This window comes from Nerophis lumbriciformis, linkage group LG13 (genome assembly GCF_033978685.3).
Source record: "Nerophis lumbriciformis linkage group LG13, RoL_Nlum_v2.1, whole genome shotgun sequence".
NCBI classification, from domain to species: Eukaryota; Metazoa; Chordata; class Actinopteri; order Syngnathiformes; family Syngnathidae; genus Nerophis; species Nerophis lumbriciformis.
Window position 1 is genome coordinate 40,962,851 of NC_084560.2, and position 18,600 is coordinate 40,981,450.

Below are 18,600 nucleotides of genomic sequence, written 5' to 3' on the forward strand. Positions count from 1 at the left end.
AGTGTTATTTAGAATGTGTGCAGTTACTAACTAGTCCCTTTATGAGATAAATGTAGCTAATAATGAATTAGTTATTTTATGGTTAGTGTTATTTAGAACTTGTGCAGTTACTAACTAGTCCCTTTGTGAGATAAATTGAGCAATTTAACTAATAATGTATTAGTTATTTATGGTTAGTGTTATTTAGAATTTGTGCAGTTACTTACTAGTCCCTTTGTGAGATAAATTTAGCAATTTAATAATGTATTAGTTATTTATGGTTAGTGTTATTTAGAATGTGTGCAGTTACTAACTAGTCCCTTTATGAGATAAATGTAGCTAATAATGAATTAGTTATTTTATGGTTAGTGTTATTTAGAATGTGTGCAGTTACTAACTAGTCCCTTTGTGAGATAAATTTAGCAATTTAACTAATATCAAATCAAATCAAATCAACTTTATTTATAAATAATGTATTAGCTATTTATGGTTTTCGTGCAGTTACTAACTAGTCCCTTTGTGAGATAAATTTAGCAATTTAACTAATAATGTATTAGTTATTTATGGTTAGTGTTATTTAGAATTTGTGCAGTTACTAACTAGTCCCTTTGTGAGATACATTTTGCAATTTAACTAATAATGTATTAGTTATTTATGGTTAGTGTTATTTAGAATTTGTGCAGTTACTAACTAGTCCCTTTGTGAGATAAATTTTGTAATTTAACTAATAATGTATTAGTTATTTATGGTTAGTGTTATTTAGAATGTGTGCAGTTACTAACTAGTCCCTTTGTGAGATAAATTTAGCAATTTAACTAATAATGTATTAGTTATTTATGGTTAGGGTTATTTAGAATGTGTGCAGTTACTAACTAGTCCCTTTGTGAGATAAATTTAGCAATTTAACTAATAATGTATTAGTTATTTATGGTTAGTGTTATTTAGAATGTGTGCAGTTACTAACTAGTCCCTTTGTGAAATAAATTTAGCAATTTAACTAATAATTTATTAGTTATTTATGGTTAGTGTTATTTAGAATGTGTGCAGTTACTAACTAGTCCCTTTATGAGATAAATGTAGCTAATAATGAATTAGTTATTTTATGGTTAGTGTTATTTAGAACTTGTGCAGTTACTAACTAGTCCCTTTGTGAGATAAATTTAGCAATTTAACTAATATCAAATCAAATCAAATCAACTTTATTTATAAATAATGTATTAGCTATTTATGGTTTTTGTGCAGTTACTAACTAGTCCCTTTGTGAGATACATTTTGCAATTTAACTCATAATGTATTAACTATTTATGGTTAGTGTTATTTAGAATGTGTGCAGTTACTAACTAGTCCCTTTGTGAGATAAATCTAGCAATTTAACTAATAATGTATTAGTTATTTATGGTTAGTGTTATTTAGAATTTGTGCAGTTACTAACTAGTCCCTTTGTGAGATACATTTTGCAATGTAACTAATAATGTATTAGCTATTTATGGTTAGTGTTATTTAGAATTTGTGCAGTTACTAACTAGTCCCTTTGTGAGATAAATTTTGCAATTTAACTAATAATGTATTAGTTATTTATGGTTAATGTTATTTAAAATTTGTGCAGTTACTAACTAGTCCCTTTGTGAGATAAACTTAACAATTTAACTAATAATTGATTAGTTATTTATGGTTAGTGTTATTTAGAATTTGTGCAGTTACTAACTTGTCTCTTTTTGAGATAAATGTAGCTATCTAGCCATAATAGGCCTTCTACCTGCTCACCACATTTTATTTTATGATAATGACCTCTGGAAATAAATAAAATGACAAATACGATATGCTGGACTATTTATTGTGTACTCATTAGTGACTATATGGTTGTCGTAATATACGAGCTAATCCCTAAACTACTAACTTCTTAATCCTTTTAGCCTCCCAACGCTGACGTCATTATGTTTTATGATTATTACAGCATTTTCATAACCAATAAGACATGATTCATGTTCTGGAAGCAATATTTCTACTTCAATGATGTCAGCTGACTGTGGTGAGTAGTATTGCATCATTTGGTTTTTACTCCAAGTATCATATTTGATTTCCTTCCTGCTTTTTTTGCAGCGTGACTGTGGGATGTGCAAGCGTGAGGCCTTTTCTAGCTCATTCCATAAATGAGATCAAATGAGGATTAGGATTAACGCCATCGGTGGTCACATTAACGCACGAGTAGGGGGTCTCTTCATTTTTTAATAGATGCATGAATGCTGACACAGCTCATTATTTTATGTACAAAAACACATTAATTATTTTTAGAGAATTTGCTGATTTGACAGCACATTTTTTTTATTGTAAAAAAACTTGCACATTTGAGTTCAAGGCATGTCATACCATCCTCAACCACAAGAGGGTATCAAAACATCTTAAAGCCACAAAAAAGGAGATTTCAATTGTATCTTTTTTTACTTGGAAGTGTTTTCTAAATAGTAAATTAAGTTAATTTAAGATAAAGTTCTCACTTCATCCAAATGATTAATTAAGTTTATTACAGTTAAATTAATCTATTTGAAAAAAATAAAATAAAATTAATAGTTGTAGCCAATTATTACACAATGATGCTAATCATAATTATGATAATATTAAGTAGTGATTTAAAATTGAAATAATGCATATCAAATATTATGGAAAAGCAATATAAACTTTAATGAAATTTCACAGAAAAAATCAATATTGTTTTTTTTTAACCTGCTTTAATGTAATTGTATTAATTTAATCTAAATATTAAATATTATGTTTAACCAACAATTACCTAAACTTTGTCCAAATAACGCATTGATCCAACAACCACTTTTGTTTTATGTCCAACCTCCGAGGACAAAGCTACGAACAATGGGAGACCGGGCTTTCTGCTCCGCCGCTCCCAGTCTGTGGAACGCTCTCCCTGACCACCTGAGGGCACCACAGACTGTGGATGCTTTTAAAAAAAGGCTTAAAAGCCCTTCTTTTGAGGAAAAAAAACAACAACATTTTTTTTAGATATATGCATACTAGTTATAGCTATTTGGCTGTTCTAGTTTTTATTTTTATTTGTTTATTTATTTATTTATTTTAATACGCTGTAGCACTTTGAGATTGTTTACTCAATATAAAGTGCTTTGTTTTTTTTTTACAAATAAAATCTATTATTATTATTTCCCCCAAAAATGTTTAATATGAACAGTGTATCTCCAATCCATGACATTTTCCCAAATATTTAATAATAAAAATTAATATTAGGTTGACTTAATCGTGCTGATTTCATCATATAGGAACAGCAATATATTGGATATTTACATTATAGTTTGATTGATTCAATTATATTATTGTAATAAAAATTAAATACAAAATTGACAAAAATTAATATTACATAATAGTCAAAATATTGTTATTGTAACAAAATATTTTTCATTTATTCTTTTTAATAGAATCAACTAATTTGAAAGTTGTTTTATTTGTGTGCTCCTGCATAAAAATGACGAATGAATTAACCATTTTTAAATATTGTGTTGACCCAACGTTATTTTAATTGAAATGAAAACCTCCTGTATAATATTTTTATTTATTTTTTTATTTTGGGATTTAATGTATTCATATAAAGTTTTTTTTTGTGCTCCAGCATTAAAAATTACAAATTAAAAAAATATTGTGTTGACCGACTTTTAATTCAGGGGTGTCAAACTAATTTTAGATCAGGGGCCACATGGAGAAAAATCTACCCCCAAGTGGGCCGGTCTGGTAAAATCACGGCACCATAACTTAAAAATAAAGACAACTTCAGATTGTTTTCTTTGTTTAAAAATAGAATAAACACAGTATGAAAATGTACAATTTTTTTTACACTTACATGTTGCAATTAATAGTATTCTATCTTTATTTGTCGTTATTTATACTTTCAGTCAACTCATCGGTGTTCATTTTCAATCTATCAAGATAAAAAAAATGATACCAAAATCAAATTACAGGATGTTATTTGATCATTTTCCTCGACTAGTGCACTAACATCATGTGGTTTATTTTGTACATATGTAGCATCATCTACAAAGATACAAAGGATTGCTATTGCGACATCTAGTGGACACATTTAGAACAGCTGTTTCTTTCATTCATGCTCAGTGGCCTAGTGGTTAGAGTATCCACCCTGATAGCTGGTAGGTTGTGAGTTCAAAACCCGACAGAGTCATAACAAAGACTTTAAAAAAAAAAAAACACAAAGCGCGCTGAAATGGAGTGTGGATTAGGGCTGCAACTAACGACTATTTTGATAGTCGATTAGTCCACGATTACCTCAACGATTAATCAGATAAAGCGTACACATATTTAATGGCTGTAACTTTTCCGTCGACTTTAAATGCAGCTTAAGTTATTTTAGGCACCTGCTTAAGAACATGAGAACAACAAAGATGACTAATTCATTCATAAATATGTATTTATACTGTAACTGTGCTGCTCATTCACCTGTGAAAAAATTAAAATGACTAATAAAAGATTGTCCATTGAAAAGAAAGGAAAGGCAAAGTCCTAAAAAAACCTACTAAAAACAACCTTGTTTATGTATTTAAAAAAAACAGTAAAAATAGCAACAAAGACTATAAAAACGGGAGCCATTACCTCCCTGCTTGGCACTCAGCGTCAAGGGTTGGAATTGGGGGTTAAATCACCAAAAAAATGATTCCCGGGCGTGGCCACCGCTGCTGCTCACTGCTCCCCTCCCCTCACAGGGGGGTGAACAAGGGTGATGGGTCAAATGCAGAGATTAATTTCACCACACCTAGTGTGTGTGTGACAATCATTGGTACTTTAACTTAAATTAATTGTGTTTTGGAAAAGGGTTGTCATAAACGTTACTTAATTCATAAAACAAATAATACAAAAGAAAACACACTTTTATGCATATTTAAATGTATTCAGTTATGAACATTCATTCACTTTCTTCTTTCCTTCATGGATCTAAACTTTACCGCTTGTTTCTATATTTTTATTGTAATATTTTCAGAATGTGTTTGTTCTATTTTTGGTCAAAGTAAGTTTTTTCCCTTTGTGAGATAAATGTATTAATTTAACTAATAATGTATTAGTTATTTATGGTTAGTGTTACTTAGAATGTGTGCAGTTACTAACTAGTCCTTTTGGGAGGTACATTTAGCAATTTAACTAATAATGTATTACTTATTTATGGTTAGTTTTACTTAGAATGTGTGCAGTTACTAACTAGTCCCTTTGCGAGATAAATTTAGCAATTTAACTAATAATGTATTAGTTATTTATGGTTAGTGTTATTTAGAATGTGTGCAGTTACTAACTAGTCCCTTTGTGAGATAAATTTAGCAATTTAACTAATAATGTATTACTTATTTATGGTTAGTGATATTTAGAATGTGTGCAGTTACTAACTAGTCCCTTTGTGAGATAAATTTAGCAATTTAACTAATAATTTATTAGTTATTTATGGTTAGTGCTATTTAGAATGTGTGCAGTTACTAACTAGTCCCTTTGTGAGATAAATTTAGCAATTTAACTAATAATGTATTAGTTATTTATGGTTAGTGTTACTTAGAATGTGTGCAGTTACTAACTAATCATTTTGGGAGATACATTTAGCAATTTAACTAATACTTTATTAGTTATTTATGGTTAGTGCTATTTAGAATGTGTGCAGTTACTAACTAGTCCCTTTGTAAGATAAATTTAGCAATTTAACTAATAATGTATTAGTTATTTATGGTTGGTGTTATTTAGAATGTGTGCAGTTACTAACTAGTCCCTTTGTGAGATAAATTTAGCAATTTAACTAATAATGTATTGGCTATTTATGGTTAGTGTTACTTAGAATGTGTGCAGTTACTAACTAGTCCCTTTGTGAGATAAATTTAGCAATTTAACTAATAATTTATTAGTTATTTATGGTTAGTGCTATTTAGAATGTGTGCAGTTACTAACTAGTCCCTTTGTGAGATAAATTTAGCAATTCAACTAATAATGTATTGGCTATTTATGGTTAGTGTTACTTAGAATGTGTGCAGTTACTAACTAGTCCCTTTGTGAGATACATTTAGCAATTTAACTAATAATGTATTAGTTATTTATGGTTAGTGTTACTTAGAATGTGTGCAGTTACTAACTAATCATTTTGGGAGATACATTTAGCAATTTAACTAATACTTTATTAGTTATTTATGGTTAGTGCTATTTAGAATGTGTGCAGTTACTAACTAGTCCCTTTGTGAGATAAAGTTAGCAATTTAACTAATGTATTAGTTATTAATGGTTAGTGTTATTTAGAATTTGTGCAGTTACAAACTATTCCCTTTGTGAGATAAATTTAGCAATTTAACTAATAATGTATTAGTTATTTATGGTTAGTGTTACTTAGAATGTGTGCAGTTACTAACTAGTCCCTTTGGGAGATACATTTAGCAATTTAAATAATAATGTATTAGTTATTTATGGTTAGTGCTATTTAGAATGTGTGCAGTTACTAACTAGTCCCTTTATGAGATAAATTTAGCAATTTAACTAATAATGTATTAGCTATTTATGGTTAATGTTATTTAAAATGTGTGCAGTTACTAACTAGTCCCTTTGTGGGACGAATTTACTAATTTAACTAATAATGTTTTAGTTAATTATGGTTAGTGTTATTTAGAATGTGTGCAGTTACTAACTAGTCCCTTTGTGAGATAAATTTAGCAATTTAACTAATAATTTATTAGTTATTTATGGTTAGTGTTATTTAGAATGTGTGCAGTTACTAACTAGTCCCTTTGTGAGATAAATTTAGCAATTTAACTAATAATGTATTATAGTCATTGGTACTTTAACCTTAACTTTAAACATTTCAGCTCATTTTTATACTTAGCAAACTCAAAGCGCGGGCCAAATAAAACCTGATCCCGTACGTTTGACACCCCTGGTTCAATTTGATTGAAATGAAAACCACCTGTTTCTCCAACATTATTGGATGAAATTATAATATATATATTTTTAAATTTAAATAAAAGTCAAAGTCTATTTTTTTTTAAACATATTTTCTCCTGTATTTACTTTACAGTGTAAACAGCAGAAGAAGAAAAAGGCAGCGTCATGACTTGAGTGGGAGGAGTCTGGTGGATGGGGGGGGCAGGGAGGGGGTCTTGCCCTTCCCCGCCCACACGTGCTTTATAATCCAGATGCGCCCCTGCGTGCAGCCATCGGCCCCAAAGCCAGCAGGCAGGACGACGTGGAGGAAGAAGAAGAAGAAATAAGAGGAAGAAGAAGGCAGAATGACGACGGCAGGCAACACCTTCGACGTGGTCGTGGTCGGCGGAGGGATATCAGGTGAGTGAAAACAATCAAATCATGCGAACGTTCCGCACTTGGTATAAATAGACCGCATGTAGATTGTTGACAACTGTTGCTCCTGCCGCCGCTCTCGACTGCGGACCACTGCCGTACCTCCGGATCGACGCGAAGAAATACATGTTTGATTTGCGTCGATCGCCGCCAACGACACAATTAATGTCGCCTGTTGAGCAAGAGCTAATCATCCGCCGCACACTTTGCTTACATAAGAGGAGGCGGGGGTGGGCGGATAGTGTGTGTGGGGGGGGGGGGGGGGGGGGGGGGAGGTTTCCCTTTTCTCGCTATTAAACACTTTGTTTGCATAACTCTCATTATTATCATCTTGTCACTTTCTTGTCTTTACATGTATCTTTGCATCGAATATAATAATGATACTTGTTTTATTTCATAGTTTATTATTATTATTTATTCTATTTATATGTTATTATTATGTTTACTATTATTATCAATAATATTGTACGATAAATAGATCCATCACCACAGATGTATGTGTAATATTTTATATATATATATATATATATATATATATATATATATATATATATATATATATATATATATATATATATATATAACAATGAATATTAAAAAGCCATTATGAGGGCATTCATAAAAAAAAACCATATTAATTTAATAATATCATGAGTGTGGTTGTAGAACTGTGTGTGTAAAAATGCAAAAAAGGCAACGGTGCACATTTTGTTTTGTATATACAGGTAAAAGCCAGTAAATTAGAATATTTTGAAAAACTTGATTTATTTCAGTAATTGCATTCAAAAGGTGTAACTTGTACATTATATTTATTCATTGCACACAGACTGATGCATTCAAATGTTTATTTCATTTAATTTTGATGATTTGAAGTGGCAACAAATGAAAATCCAAAATTCCGTGTGTCACAAAATTAGAATATTGTGTAAGGCTAATACAAAAAAGGGATTTTTAGAAATGTTGGCCAACTGAAAAGTATGAAAATGAAAAATATGAGCATGTACAATACTCAATACTTGGTTGGAGCTCCTTTTGCCTCAATTACTGCGTTAATGCGGCGTGGCATGGAGTCGATGAGTTTCTGGCACTGCTCAGGTGTTATGAGAGCCCAGGTTGCTCTGATAGTGGCCTTCAACTCTTCTGCGTTTTTGGGTCTGGCATTCTGCATCTTCCTTTTCACAATACCCCACAGATTTTCTATGGGGCTAAGGTCAGGGGAGTTGGCGGGCCAATTTAGAACAGAAATACCATGGTCCGTAAACCAGGCACGGGTAGATTTTGCGCTGTGTGCAGGCGCCAAGTCCTGTTGGAACTTGAAATCTCCATCTCCATAGAGCAGGTCAGCAGCAGGAAGCATGAAGTGCTCTAAAACTTGCTGGTAGACGGCTGCGTTGACCCTGGATCTCAGGAAACAGAGTGGACCGACACCAGCAGATGACATGGCACCCCGACTTGGCGCCTGCACACAGCGCAAAATCTACCCGTGCCTGGTTTAAACTCATCGACTCCATGCCACGCCGCATTAACGCAGTAATTGAGGCAAAAGGAGCTCCAACCAAGTATTGAGTATTGTACATGCTCATATTTTTCATTTTCATACTTTTCAGTTGGCCAACATTTCTAAAAATCCCTTTTTTGTATTAGCCTTACACAATATTCTAATTTTGTGACACACGGAATTTTGGATTTTCATTTGTTGCCACTTCAAATCATCAAAATTAAATGAAATAAACATTTGAATGCATCAGTCTGTGTGCAATGAATAAATATAATGTACAAGTTACACCTTTTGAATGCAATTACTGAAATAAATCAAGTTTTTCAAAATATTCTAATTTACTGGCTTTTACCTGTATATTTGACAAATATTGATTTAACAATAAATAACAATAAATCAATAATTGGTTCAACAAATACTCAATATTAAAAAAAAACATTATGAGGACATTCATGAAAAAAAGTATATATTCATTTGCTGTTGAACATTTTGTTTGCATAACTCTCATAATTATCTCGTCACTTTCTTGTCTTTACATGCATCTTTGCATCTAATATAATAATGATACTTGTTTTATTTCATATTTTATTATTATTATTTATTCTATTTATATGTTATTATTATTATGTTTACTATTGTTATCAATATTATTGTACAATAAATAGTTCCATCACCACAGATGTATGTGTAATATTAGATTTATATATATATATATATATATATATATATATATGTATATACATGTATATAAAACAATGAATATTACAAAGCCATTATGAGGGCATTCATTAAAAAAACCATATTAATTTAATAATATTATGAGTGTGGTTGTAGAACTGTGTGTGCAAAAATGCAAAAAAGGCAACAGTGCACATTTTATTTTGTATATATATTTTACAAATATTGATTTAACAATAAATAACAATAAATCAATAATTGGTTCAACAAATACTCAATATTAAAAAAAAGCATTATGAGGACATTCATGAAAAAAGTATATATTCATTCGCTATTGAACACTTTGTTTGCATAACTCTCATAATTAACTTGTCACTTTCTTGTCTTTACATGCATCTTTGCATCTAATATAATAATGATACTTGTTTTATTTCATATTGTATTATTATTATTTATTCTATTTATATGTTATTATTATGTTTACTATTATCAATATTATTGTACAATAAATAGTTCCATCATCACAGATGTATGTGTAATATTATATATATATATATATATATATATATATATATATATATATATATATATATATATATATAACAATGAATATTAAAAAGCCATTATGAGGGCATTCATTAAAAAAAACATATTAATTTAATAATATCATGAGTGTGGTTGTAGAACTGTGTGTGTAAACATGCAAAAAAGGCAACGGTGCACATTTTATTTTGTATATATATTTTACAAATATTGATTTAACAATAAATAACAATAAATCAATAATTGGTTCAACAAATACTCAATATTAAAAAAAAACATTATGAGGACATTCATGAAAAAAGTATATATTCATTCGCCATTGAACACTTTGTTTGCATAACTCTCATAATTATCTTGTCACTTTCTTGTCTTTACATGCATCTTTGCATCTAATATAATAATGATACTTGTTTTATTTCATATTGTATTATTATTATTTATTCTATTTATATGTTATTATTATGTTTACTATTATTATCAATATTATTGTACAATAAATAGATCCATCACCACAGATGTATGTGTAATATTAGATTTATCAATATATATATATATATATATATATGTCTTAATAAGGTTAACCAAAAAATAGTGCTCGATACCGTAGTAGAGCGCCATATATGTATGTGTGGGGGAAAAAAATCACAAGACTATTTCATCTCTACAGGCCTGTTTCATGAGGGGGGGTACCCTCAATCGTCAGGAGATTCTCCTGAGAATCTCCTGACGATTGAGGGTACCCCCCTCATGAAACAGGCCTGTAGAGATGAAATAGTCTTGTGATTTTTTTTCCCCACACATACATATATATATATATATATATATATATATATATATATATATATATATATATATATAACAATGACTATTAAAACGCCATTATGAGGGCATTCATAAAAAAAACCCAAAAATAATTTAATAATATTATGAGTGTGGTTGTAGAACTGTGTGTGTAAAAATGCAAAAAAGGCAACAGTGCACATTTTATTTTGTATATATATTTAACAATAAATAACAATAAATCAATAATTGGTTCAACAAATACTCAATATTAAAAAAAGCTTTATGAGGACATTCATGAAAAAAGTATATATTCATTCACTATTGAACACTTTGTTTGCATAACTCTCATAATTATCTTGTCACTTTCTTGTCTTTACATGCATCTTTGCATCTAATATAATAATGATACTTGTTTTATTTCATATTTTATTATTATTATTTATTCTATTTATATGTTATTATTATGTTTACTATTGTTATCAATATTATTGTACAATAAATAGATCCATCACCACAGATGTATGTGTAATATTAGATTCATTTATATATATATATATATATATATATATATATGAATATTAAAAAGCCATTATGAGGGCATTCATTAAAAAAAACATATTAATTTAGTAATATCATGAGTGTGGTTGTAGAACTGTGTGTGTAAACATGCAAAAAAGGCAACGATGCACATTTTATTTTGTATATATATTTTACAAATATTGATTTAACAATAAATAACAATAAATCAATAATTGGTTCAACAAATACTCAATATTTAAAAAAAAGCATTATGAGGACATTCATGAAAAAAGTATATATTCATTCGCCATTGAACACTTTGTTTGCATAACTCTCATAATTATCTTGTCACTTTCTTGTCTTTACATGCATCTTTGCATCCAATATAATAATGATACTTGTTTTATTTCATATTTTATTATTATTATTTATTCTATTTATATGTTATTATTATTATGTTTACTATTGTTATCAATATTATTGTACAATAAATAGATCCATCACCACAGACATATGTGTAATATTAGATTCATTTATATATATATATATATATATATATATATATATATATATATATATATATATATATATATATATATATATATATATATATATGTGTATATATATATATATATATATATATATATATATATATATATATATATATATATATATATATAAATAAAACAAAGAATATTACAAAGCCATTATGAGGGCATTCATTAAAAAAAAAACATATTCATTTAATAATATCATGAGTGTGGTTGTAGAACTGTGTGTGTAAAAATGCAAAAAAGGCAACGGTGCACATTTTATTTTGTATATATATTTTACAAATATTGATTTAACAATAAATAACAATAAATCAATAATTGCTTCGACAAATACTCAATATTAAAAAAAAACATTATGAGGACATTCATGAAAAAAGTATATATTCATTCGCCATTGAACACTTTGTTTGCATAACTCTCATAATCATCTTGTCACTTTCTTGTCTTTACATGCATCTTTGCATCTAATATAATAATGATACTTGTTTTATTTCATATTTTATTATTATTATTTATTCTATTTACCGTATTTTTCGGAGTATAAGTCGCACCTGCCGAAAATGCATAATAAAGAAGGAAGAAAACATATATAAGTCGCACTGGAGCCTGGCCAAACTATGAAAAAAAACTGCAACTTATAGTCCGAAAAATACGGTATATGTTATTATTATGTTTACTATTGTTATCAATATTATTGTACAATAAATAGTTCCATCACCACAAATGTATGTGTAATATTAGATTTACATATATATATATACATATATATATACAGGTAAAAGCCAGTAAATTAGAATATTTTGAAAAACTTGATTTATTTCAGTAATTGCATTCAAAAGGTGTAACTTGTACATTATATTTATTCATTGCACACAGACTGATGCAGTCAAAATGTTTATTTCATTTAATTTTGATGATTTGAAGTGGCAACAAATGAAAATCCAAAATTCCGTGTGTCACAAAATTAGAATATTACTTAAGGCTAATACAAAAAAGGGATTTTTAGAAATGTTGGCCAACTGAAAAGTATGAAAATGAAAAATATGAGCATGTACAATACTCAATACTTGGTTGGAGCTCCTTTTGCCTCAATTACTGCGTTAATGCGGCGTGGCATGGAGTCGATGAGTTTCTGGCACTGCTCAGGTGTTATGAGAGCCCAGGTTGCTCTGATAGTGGCCTTCAACTCTTCTGCGTTTTTGGGTCTGGCATTCTGCATCTTCCTTTTCACAATACCCCACAGATTTTCTATGGGGCTAAGGTCAGGGGAGTTGGCGGGCCAATTTAGAACAGAAATACCATGGTCCGTAAACCAGGCACGGCTAGATTTTGCGCTGTGTGCAGGCGCCAAGTCCTGTTGGAACTTGAAATCTCCATCTCCATAGAGCAGGTCAGCAGCAGGAAGCATGAAGTGCTCTAAAACTTGCTGGTAGATGGCTGCATTGACCCTGGATCTCAGGAAACAGAGTGGACCGACACCAGCAGATGACATGGCACCCCAAACCATCACTGATGGTGGAAACTTTACACTAGACTTCAGGCAACGTGGATCCTGTGCCTCTCCTGTCTTCCTCCAGACTCTGGGACCTCGATTTCCAAAGGAAATGCAAAATTTGCATGGTTGGGTGATGGTTTGGGGTGCCATGTCATCTGCTGGTGTCGGTCCACTCTGTTTCCTGAGATCCAGGGTCAACGCAGCCGTCTACCAGCAAGTTTTAGAGCACTTCATGCTTCCTGCTGCTGACCTGCTCTATGGAGATGGAGATTTCAAGTTCCAACAGGACTTGGCGCCTGCACACAGCGCAAAATCTAGCCGTGCCTGGTTTACGGACCATGGTATTTCTGTTCTAAATTGGCCCGCCAACTCCCCTGACCTTAGCCCCATAGAAAATCTGTGGGGTATTGTGAAAAGGAAGATGCAGAATGCCAGACCCAAAAACGCAGAAGAGTTGAAGGCCACTATCAGAGCAACCTGGGCTCTCATAACACCTGAGCAGTGCCAGAAACTCATCGACTCCATGCCACGCCGCATTAACGCAGTAATTGAGGCAAAAGGAGCTCCAACCAAGTATTGAGTATTGTACATGCTCATATTTTTCATTTTCATACTTTTCAGTTGGCCAACATTTCTAAAAATCCCTTTTTTGTATTAGCCTTACACAATATTCTAATTTTGTGACACACGGAATTTTGGATTTTCATTTGTTGCCACTTCAAATCATCAAAATTAAATGAAATAAACATTTGAATGCATCAGTCTGTGTGCAATGAATAAATATAATGTACAAGTTACACCTTTTGAATGCAATTACTGAAATAAATCAAGTTTTTCAAAATATTCTAATTTACTGGCTTTTACCTGTGTATATATATATAAAACAATGAATATTGGCTTGAGGTGAAGGCTAATTAGATTTTAGTGTAACGTTAGCTCATTTTGCGGTGTGTGTGTGTGTGTGTGTGTGTGTGTGTTACGGACAGCAAAGCCCTGTCTGTCTGTCATTTCACTTTACCTTTTTCTGTGTTGATTGAGCTGTGTTGAAGCAGCAAAAAAGGACATTATATTAAATGAAGAGTTTCTGTCTCTGATAGTTGATATAATAATGTAAGTGCATCATTAAGCCTACATGAACTCCATGGTGTTCAGGGATGAATAGTCTCTCCTATTGCTTTTGTGCTATTTTTTTCAGCTATAGTTACATTAATCATTAGTAATGCAGCAGCCTAGTTTTGAATGGCAGGGTCCCTGCTATCACATGTTGATAAAAATATAACATTTACATAATCAAAATCAACTACAGGCTTCCCAAATGCTGTAATAAATTAAGCATGATGAGTTGACTTGAAACTGTTTAATGTTGCACTTTTTATATGTAGAAGAAAAGTTTTGTCATTTTATTTAATCTGAGCAACAACTTGATGCAGTTTAATGTTGATTAACGTGGGCAGAATTATTATAGTGTTCCCAATGTTAAAAGGATAAAGCCATTGTTTACACATTTGGTAAATAAATAACCAAAAAATTGATATTTTGTTGTTTTCTTACTGTACCAAAAATGAACCGAACCGTGACCTCTAAACCGAGGTACGTACCGAACCGAAATTTTTGTGTACCGTTACACCCCTACATTTTACATAGCAACATCATGCTGCGTTAGCTTATTGACCGTAGAAAAACAAAATGATCACACTGACAACTCCCGTATTGTAGCTGACTATCTGATAGTGAGCATAGCATTATTTTAAGATGTGTAGTGAAGCCTGCTTTTTGGTTGTTGTTTTTACAAAGCTGGTGGGCGGGTTTATACACGGGAATGGCTCATCTAACTAGGGGCGGGTCAGAGAGGTATGAAGTTTAATTTTAGGGCGTGTAGCAAAAGCGAGAAAACTATTAGACCGTAATTGTTTTTGACATTTATTAGCGGTCAAATAAAGATGTTTATGTGGACTTCTGCGTAACATAAGCATGTTGTTTCCTCCTGGCGACCGCCGCCCACTTTCTGCTGGCTCCAGCGCGGTGCGTCGGTCCGTCAGACCGAGCGATTTAGGTCAGTGTCACTTCAAATTCCAGTCAAGCAGGCCCAACATGCTGTGGAGAGCAGCTGATTCAACAACGTCCCCCTCCTTGTCACATTAAGGTGCAGCGCTGCCCTTGAGCAGCCGCACGTATCTTCAAACCGCATCCCCGACAAGATGGTGATTGTCCTTTACTGCTTCACGGGGCCACACTTAACGCTTGTGACGGCAGATAATCACTCCGAGAGACGAGCAGGAGGAAGGGGAAGAGAGCAGAAGCTGGGAAGCTAAGCATGTGGACAGGAAGTGGATAAAGAATGTCAGGGCAAGAGGGACGTACAGTAAGGATTCAAACATGCACACTCGTTGTTTGCGTGTAGACACTGCAGCCATCCACGCTTTCCCACACCCGCCCTGAAGTTAATGAGCTGTGAAATAACACTGTGTGGACTTTGACTTTGTGGATTTTTCCACTCTTTATTGCTATCTGTCATGTCTGTGTGATCATGTTTTTGTCTTAGTCATGTTTTATTTAGTTATTGGACTTTTTAGTTTCTGGCTTTTCACTCCCTTGTCTTGTTTCCATGATTACCCATTAGTTTCACCTGTTCCACGTTTGGACTCATTGTGCACTCTTGCTTGTCACCATAGCAACCATTAGTTTTCACCTGTCACGTCACGCACCTGTTTCACGTTTTGAGTCACGCACCTGTTTTCGTTAATCATGTCTGTAGTATTTAAGTTCATTGTTTTTCAGTTTGTCTTTCTGGTGACATCCCCGCATTTATGCTTCTGCGCACTCTCCACACCCTTATGACCCTTGCTACTCTTTTTTTCATGCCGGTTCCATGCCAAGTAAGTTTTTGTTTATTAAGCCACAGTTAGTGTTTTGTTTAATTGTTCATAGTTTCTGCCAATGTGCAAGTTCTGTGTTTATAGTCTAGTTTTGTACCTCCGCCCCTGTGCGCGCCTTTTGTTTGATCCTTTTTTTTGTAGTTTTAGTGCTTAAATAAATCATGTATTCCCTTTCACGCCACGTATGGTTCAAATCTTTTGCACCTCGGGAGAACAAACCACGCCATAGTCCTAGTCGTGACACTAATAATAATAACTGGGATTTATATAGCGCTTTTCTAAGTACCCAAAGTCGCTTTACATGTAGAACCCATCATTCACACCTGGTGGTGGTAAGCTACTTTCATAGCCACAGCTGCCCTGGGGTAGACTGACGGAAGCGTGGCTGCAATTTGCGCCAACGGCCCCTCCGACCACCACCTATCATTCATCATTCAGTTCACCGGTGTGAGTGGCACCGGGGGAAAAGGGTGAAGTGTCCCGCCTAAGGACATAACGGCAGCGATTTTTGGATGGTAAGAGGCGGGGAGCGAACCTGCAACCCTTAGGTTTCTGGCACGATTGCTCTACCCACTACGCCATGCCGCCCCCTAATCATCAATATATCAACAAAGGGTGGCAGTCATCGTTAATAACTAATAACTTAGTAGAGTTTTAACTTGCACTTACAGATGTAGCGACAAACTGTAGTTATTGACAGTGGTTTTCTGAAGTGTTCCTGAGCCCATGTGGTGATATCCTTTACACACTGATGTCGGGTTTTGGTGCAGTACCGCCTGAGGGATCGAAGGTCGCGGGCATTCAATGTTGGTTTACGTGCAGTGATTTCTCCAGATTCTCTGAACGTTTTGATGATATTACGGATCGTAGATGGTGAAATCCCTAAATTCCTTGAATAAACTGTCGGACAATTTGCTCACGCATTTGTTGACAAAGTGGTGACCCTCGCCCCATCCTTGTTTGTGGATGACTGAGCATTTCATGGAAGCTGCTTTTATACCCAATCATGGCACCCACCTGTTCCCAATTAGCCTGTTCACCTGTGGGATGCTCCAAATAAGTGTTTGATGAGCATTCCTCAACTTTCTCAGTCTTTTTTGCCACTTGTGACAGCTTTTTTGAAACATGTTGCAGGCATCAAATTCCAAATGAGCTAATATTTGTAAAAATGAACAAAGTTTACCAGTTTGAACGTTAAGTATCTTGTCTTTGCAGTCTATTCAATTGAATATTGTCATGTCTGTGTGATCATGTTTTTGTTTTAGTCATTTTCGGTTTTGTTTTTGGACTTTTTGTGCACGTTTTGTTTTGTCACCATAGCAACCATTAGTTTTCACCTGTCACGTCACGCACCTGTTTTCGTTAATCATGTCTATAGTATTTAAGTTCATTGTTTTCAGTTTGTCGTTCTGACGACATCCCACAATTATGCTCTACACACTCTTCATCCTCTTAGATCCTGCTTCATGTACCATGCCAAAGTAAGTTTTTGTTCCATGTTTATAGTCTTTTTGGTTTCATAGTTTGTTCTCCGCCATTGTGCGCGCCTTTTGTTTACTTCCTTTTTTTTTGTAGTTATAGTGTTTAAATAAAAATGTACTTACATTCCCGTCTCGCCCGAGCCAACTTTCCGTTGCATCCCGGAAAAGCAAACACCCAGGACCAAGTCTTGACAAATATAGGTTGAAAAGGATTTGCAAATCATTGTATTCTGTTTTTATTTACCATTTACACAACGTGCCAACTTCACTGCTTTTGGCTTTTGTAAATAACTAATACTTTTATGATATATGTTGCAAATAGCTATTGTGCTTTGTCTTTGGGGATTATTCCAATGGCCCTCATGCGAGGACATGAGACATGGGATTGGCCCTCAGTGGATCAATACGGATGCTTTCAGGGTTGGTCTGATTGTCACTTAGCTGCAATTGGATTGATTATGTTTGCTTTCCTGCAGGACGAGCACATAAAATCCCATTTTTATTTACCGGGGTTGGACAGGAAAAACATCAACAATCAGACGGTGTTGCGTTCTCTCACGCCGCTCCACCAGGAAGGGTTAGTTTAGGGTTTTGTCACAACAGTGGGAGACGTAGGACGCCATCGAGAGACTCTGTCCTAACAATATGGCCCGCTGTTGCCAAGGAGACAGCCGTGTCGCCGTGTCCTTTCCCAGCAGTGAGCATGAAAAGGTGTCTTTGTGAGAAACTTGTGGAGCAGTCGCTTTGAAACCGACAACATTCTTCTCTGGTCTCACAGCGCTCACATCGGAGAGCAGACAATTAGGTCACGCGGTGCCCGGGGTGGTGGAGAGCTGTGGAAAGACAGGGG

The 18,600-nt window shown here is 33.2% G+C and overlaps 1 protein-coding gene across 1 annotated transcript in view; it reads left to right on the top strand.

The window, feature by feature from the left end:
- The first annotated feature begins 1,981 nt into the window (after positions 1-1,981).
- The window catches only part of mao (monoamine oxidase), a 101,765-nt gene continuing 85,146 nt past the window's right edge, over positions 1,982-18,600 (top strand). The window contains exons 1-3 of the mRNA XM_072914536.1: positions 1,982-2,008; positions 2,080-2,184; positions 7,043-7,308. Coding sequence (XP_072770637.1) covers positions 7,254-7,308 — 55 coding nt within the window. The 5' untranslated portion in view covers positions 1,982-2,008; positions 2,080-2,184; positions 7,043-7,253. The remainder of the gene's footprint in view (positions 2,009-2,079; positions 2,185-7,042; positions 7,309-18,600) is intronic.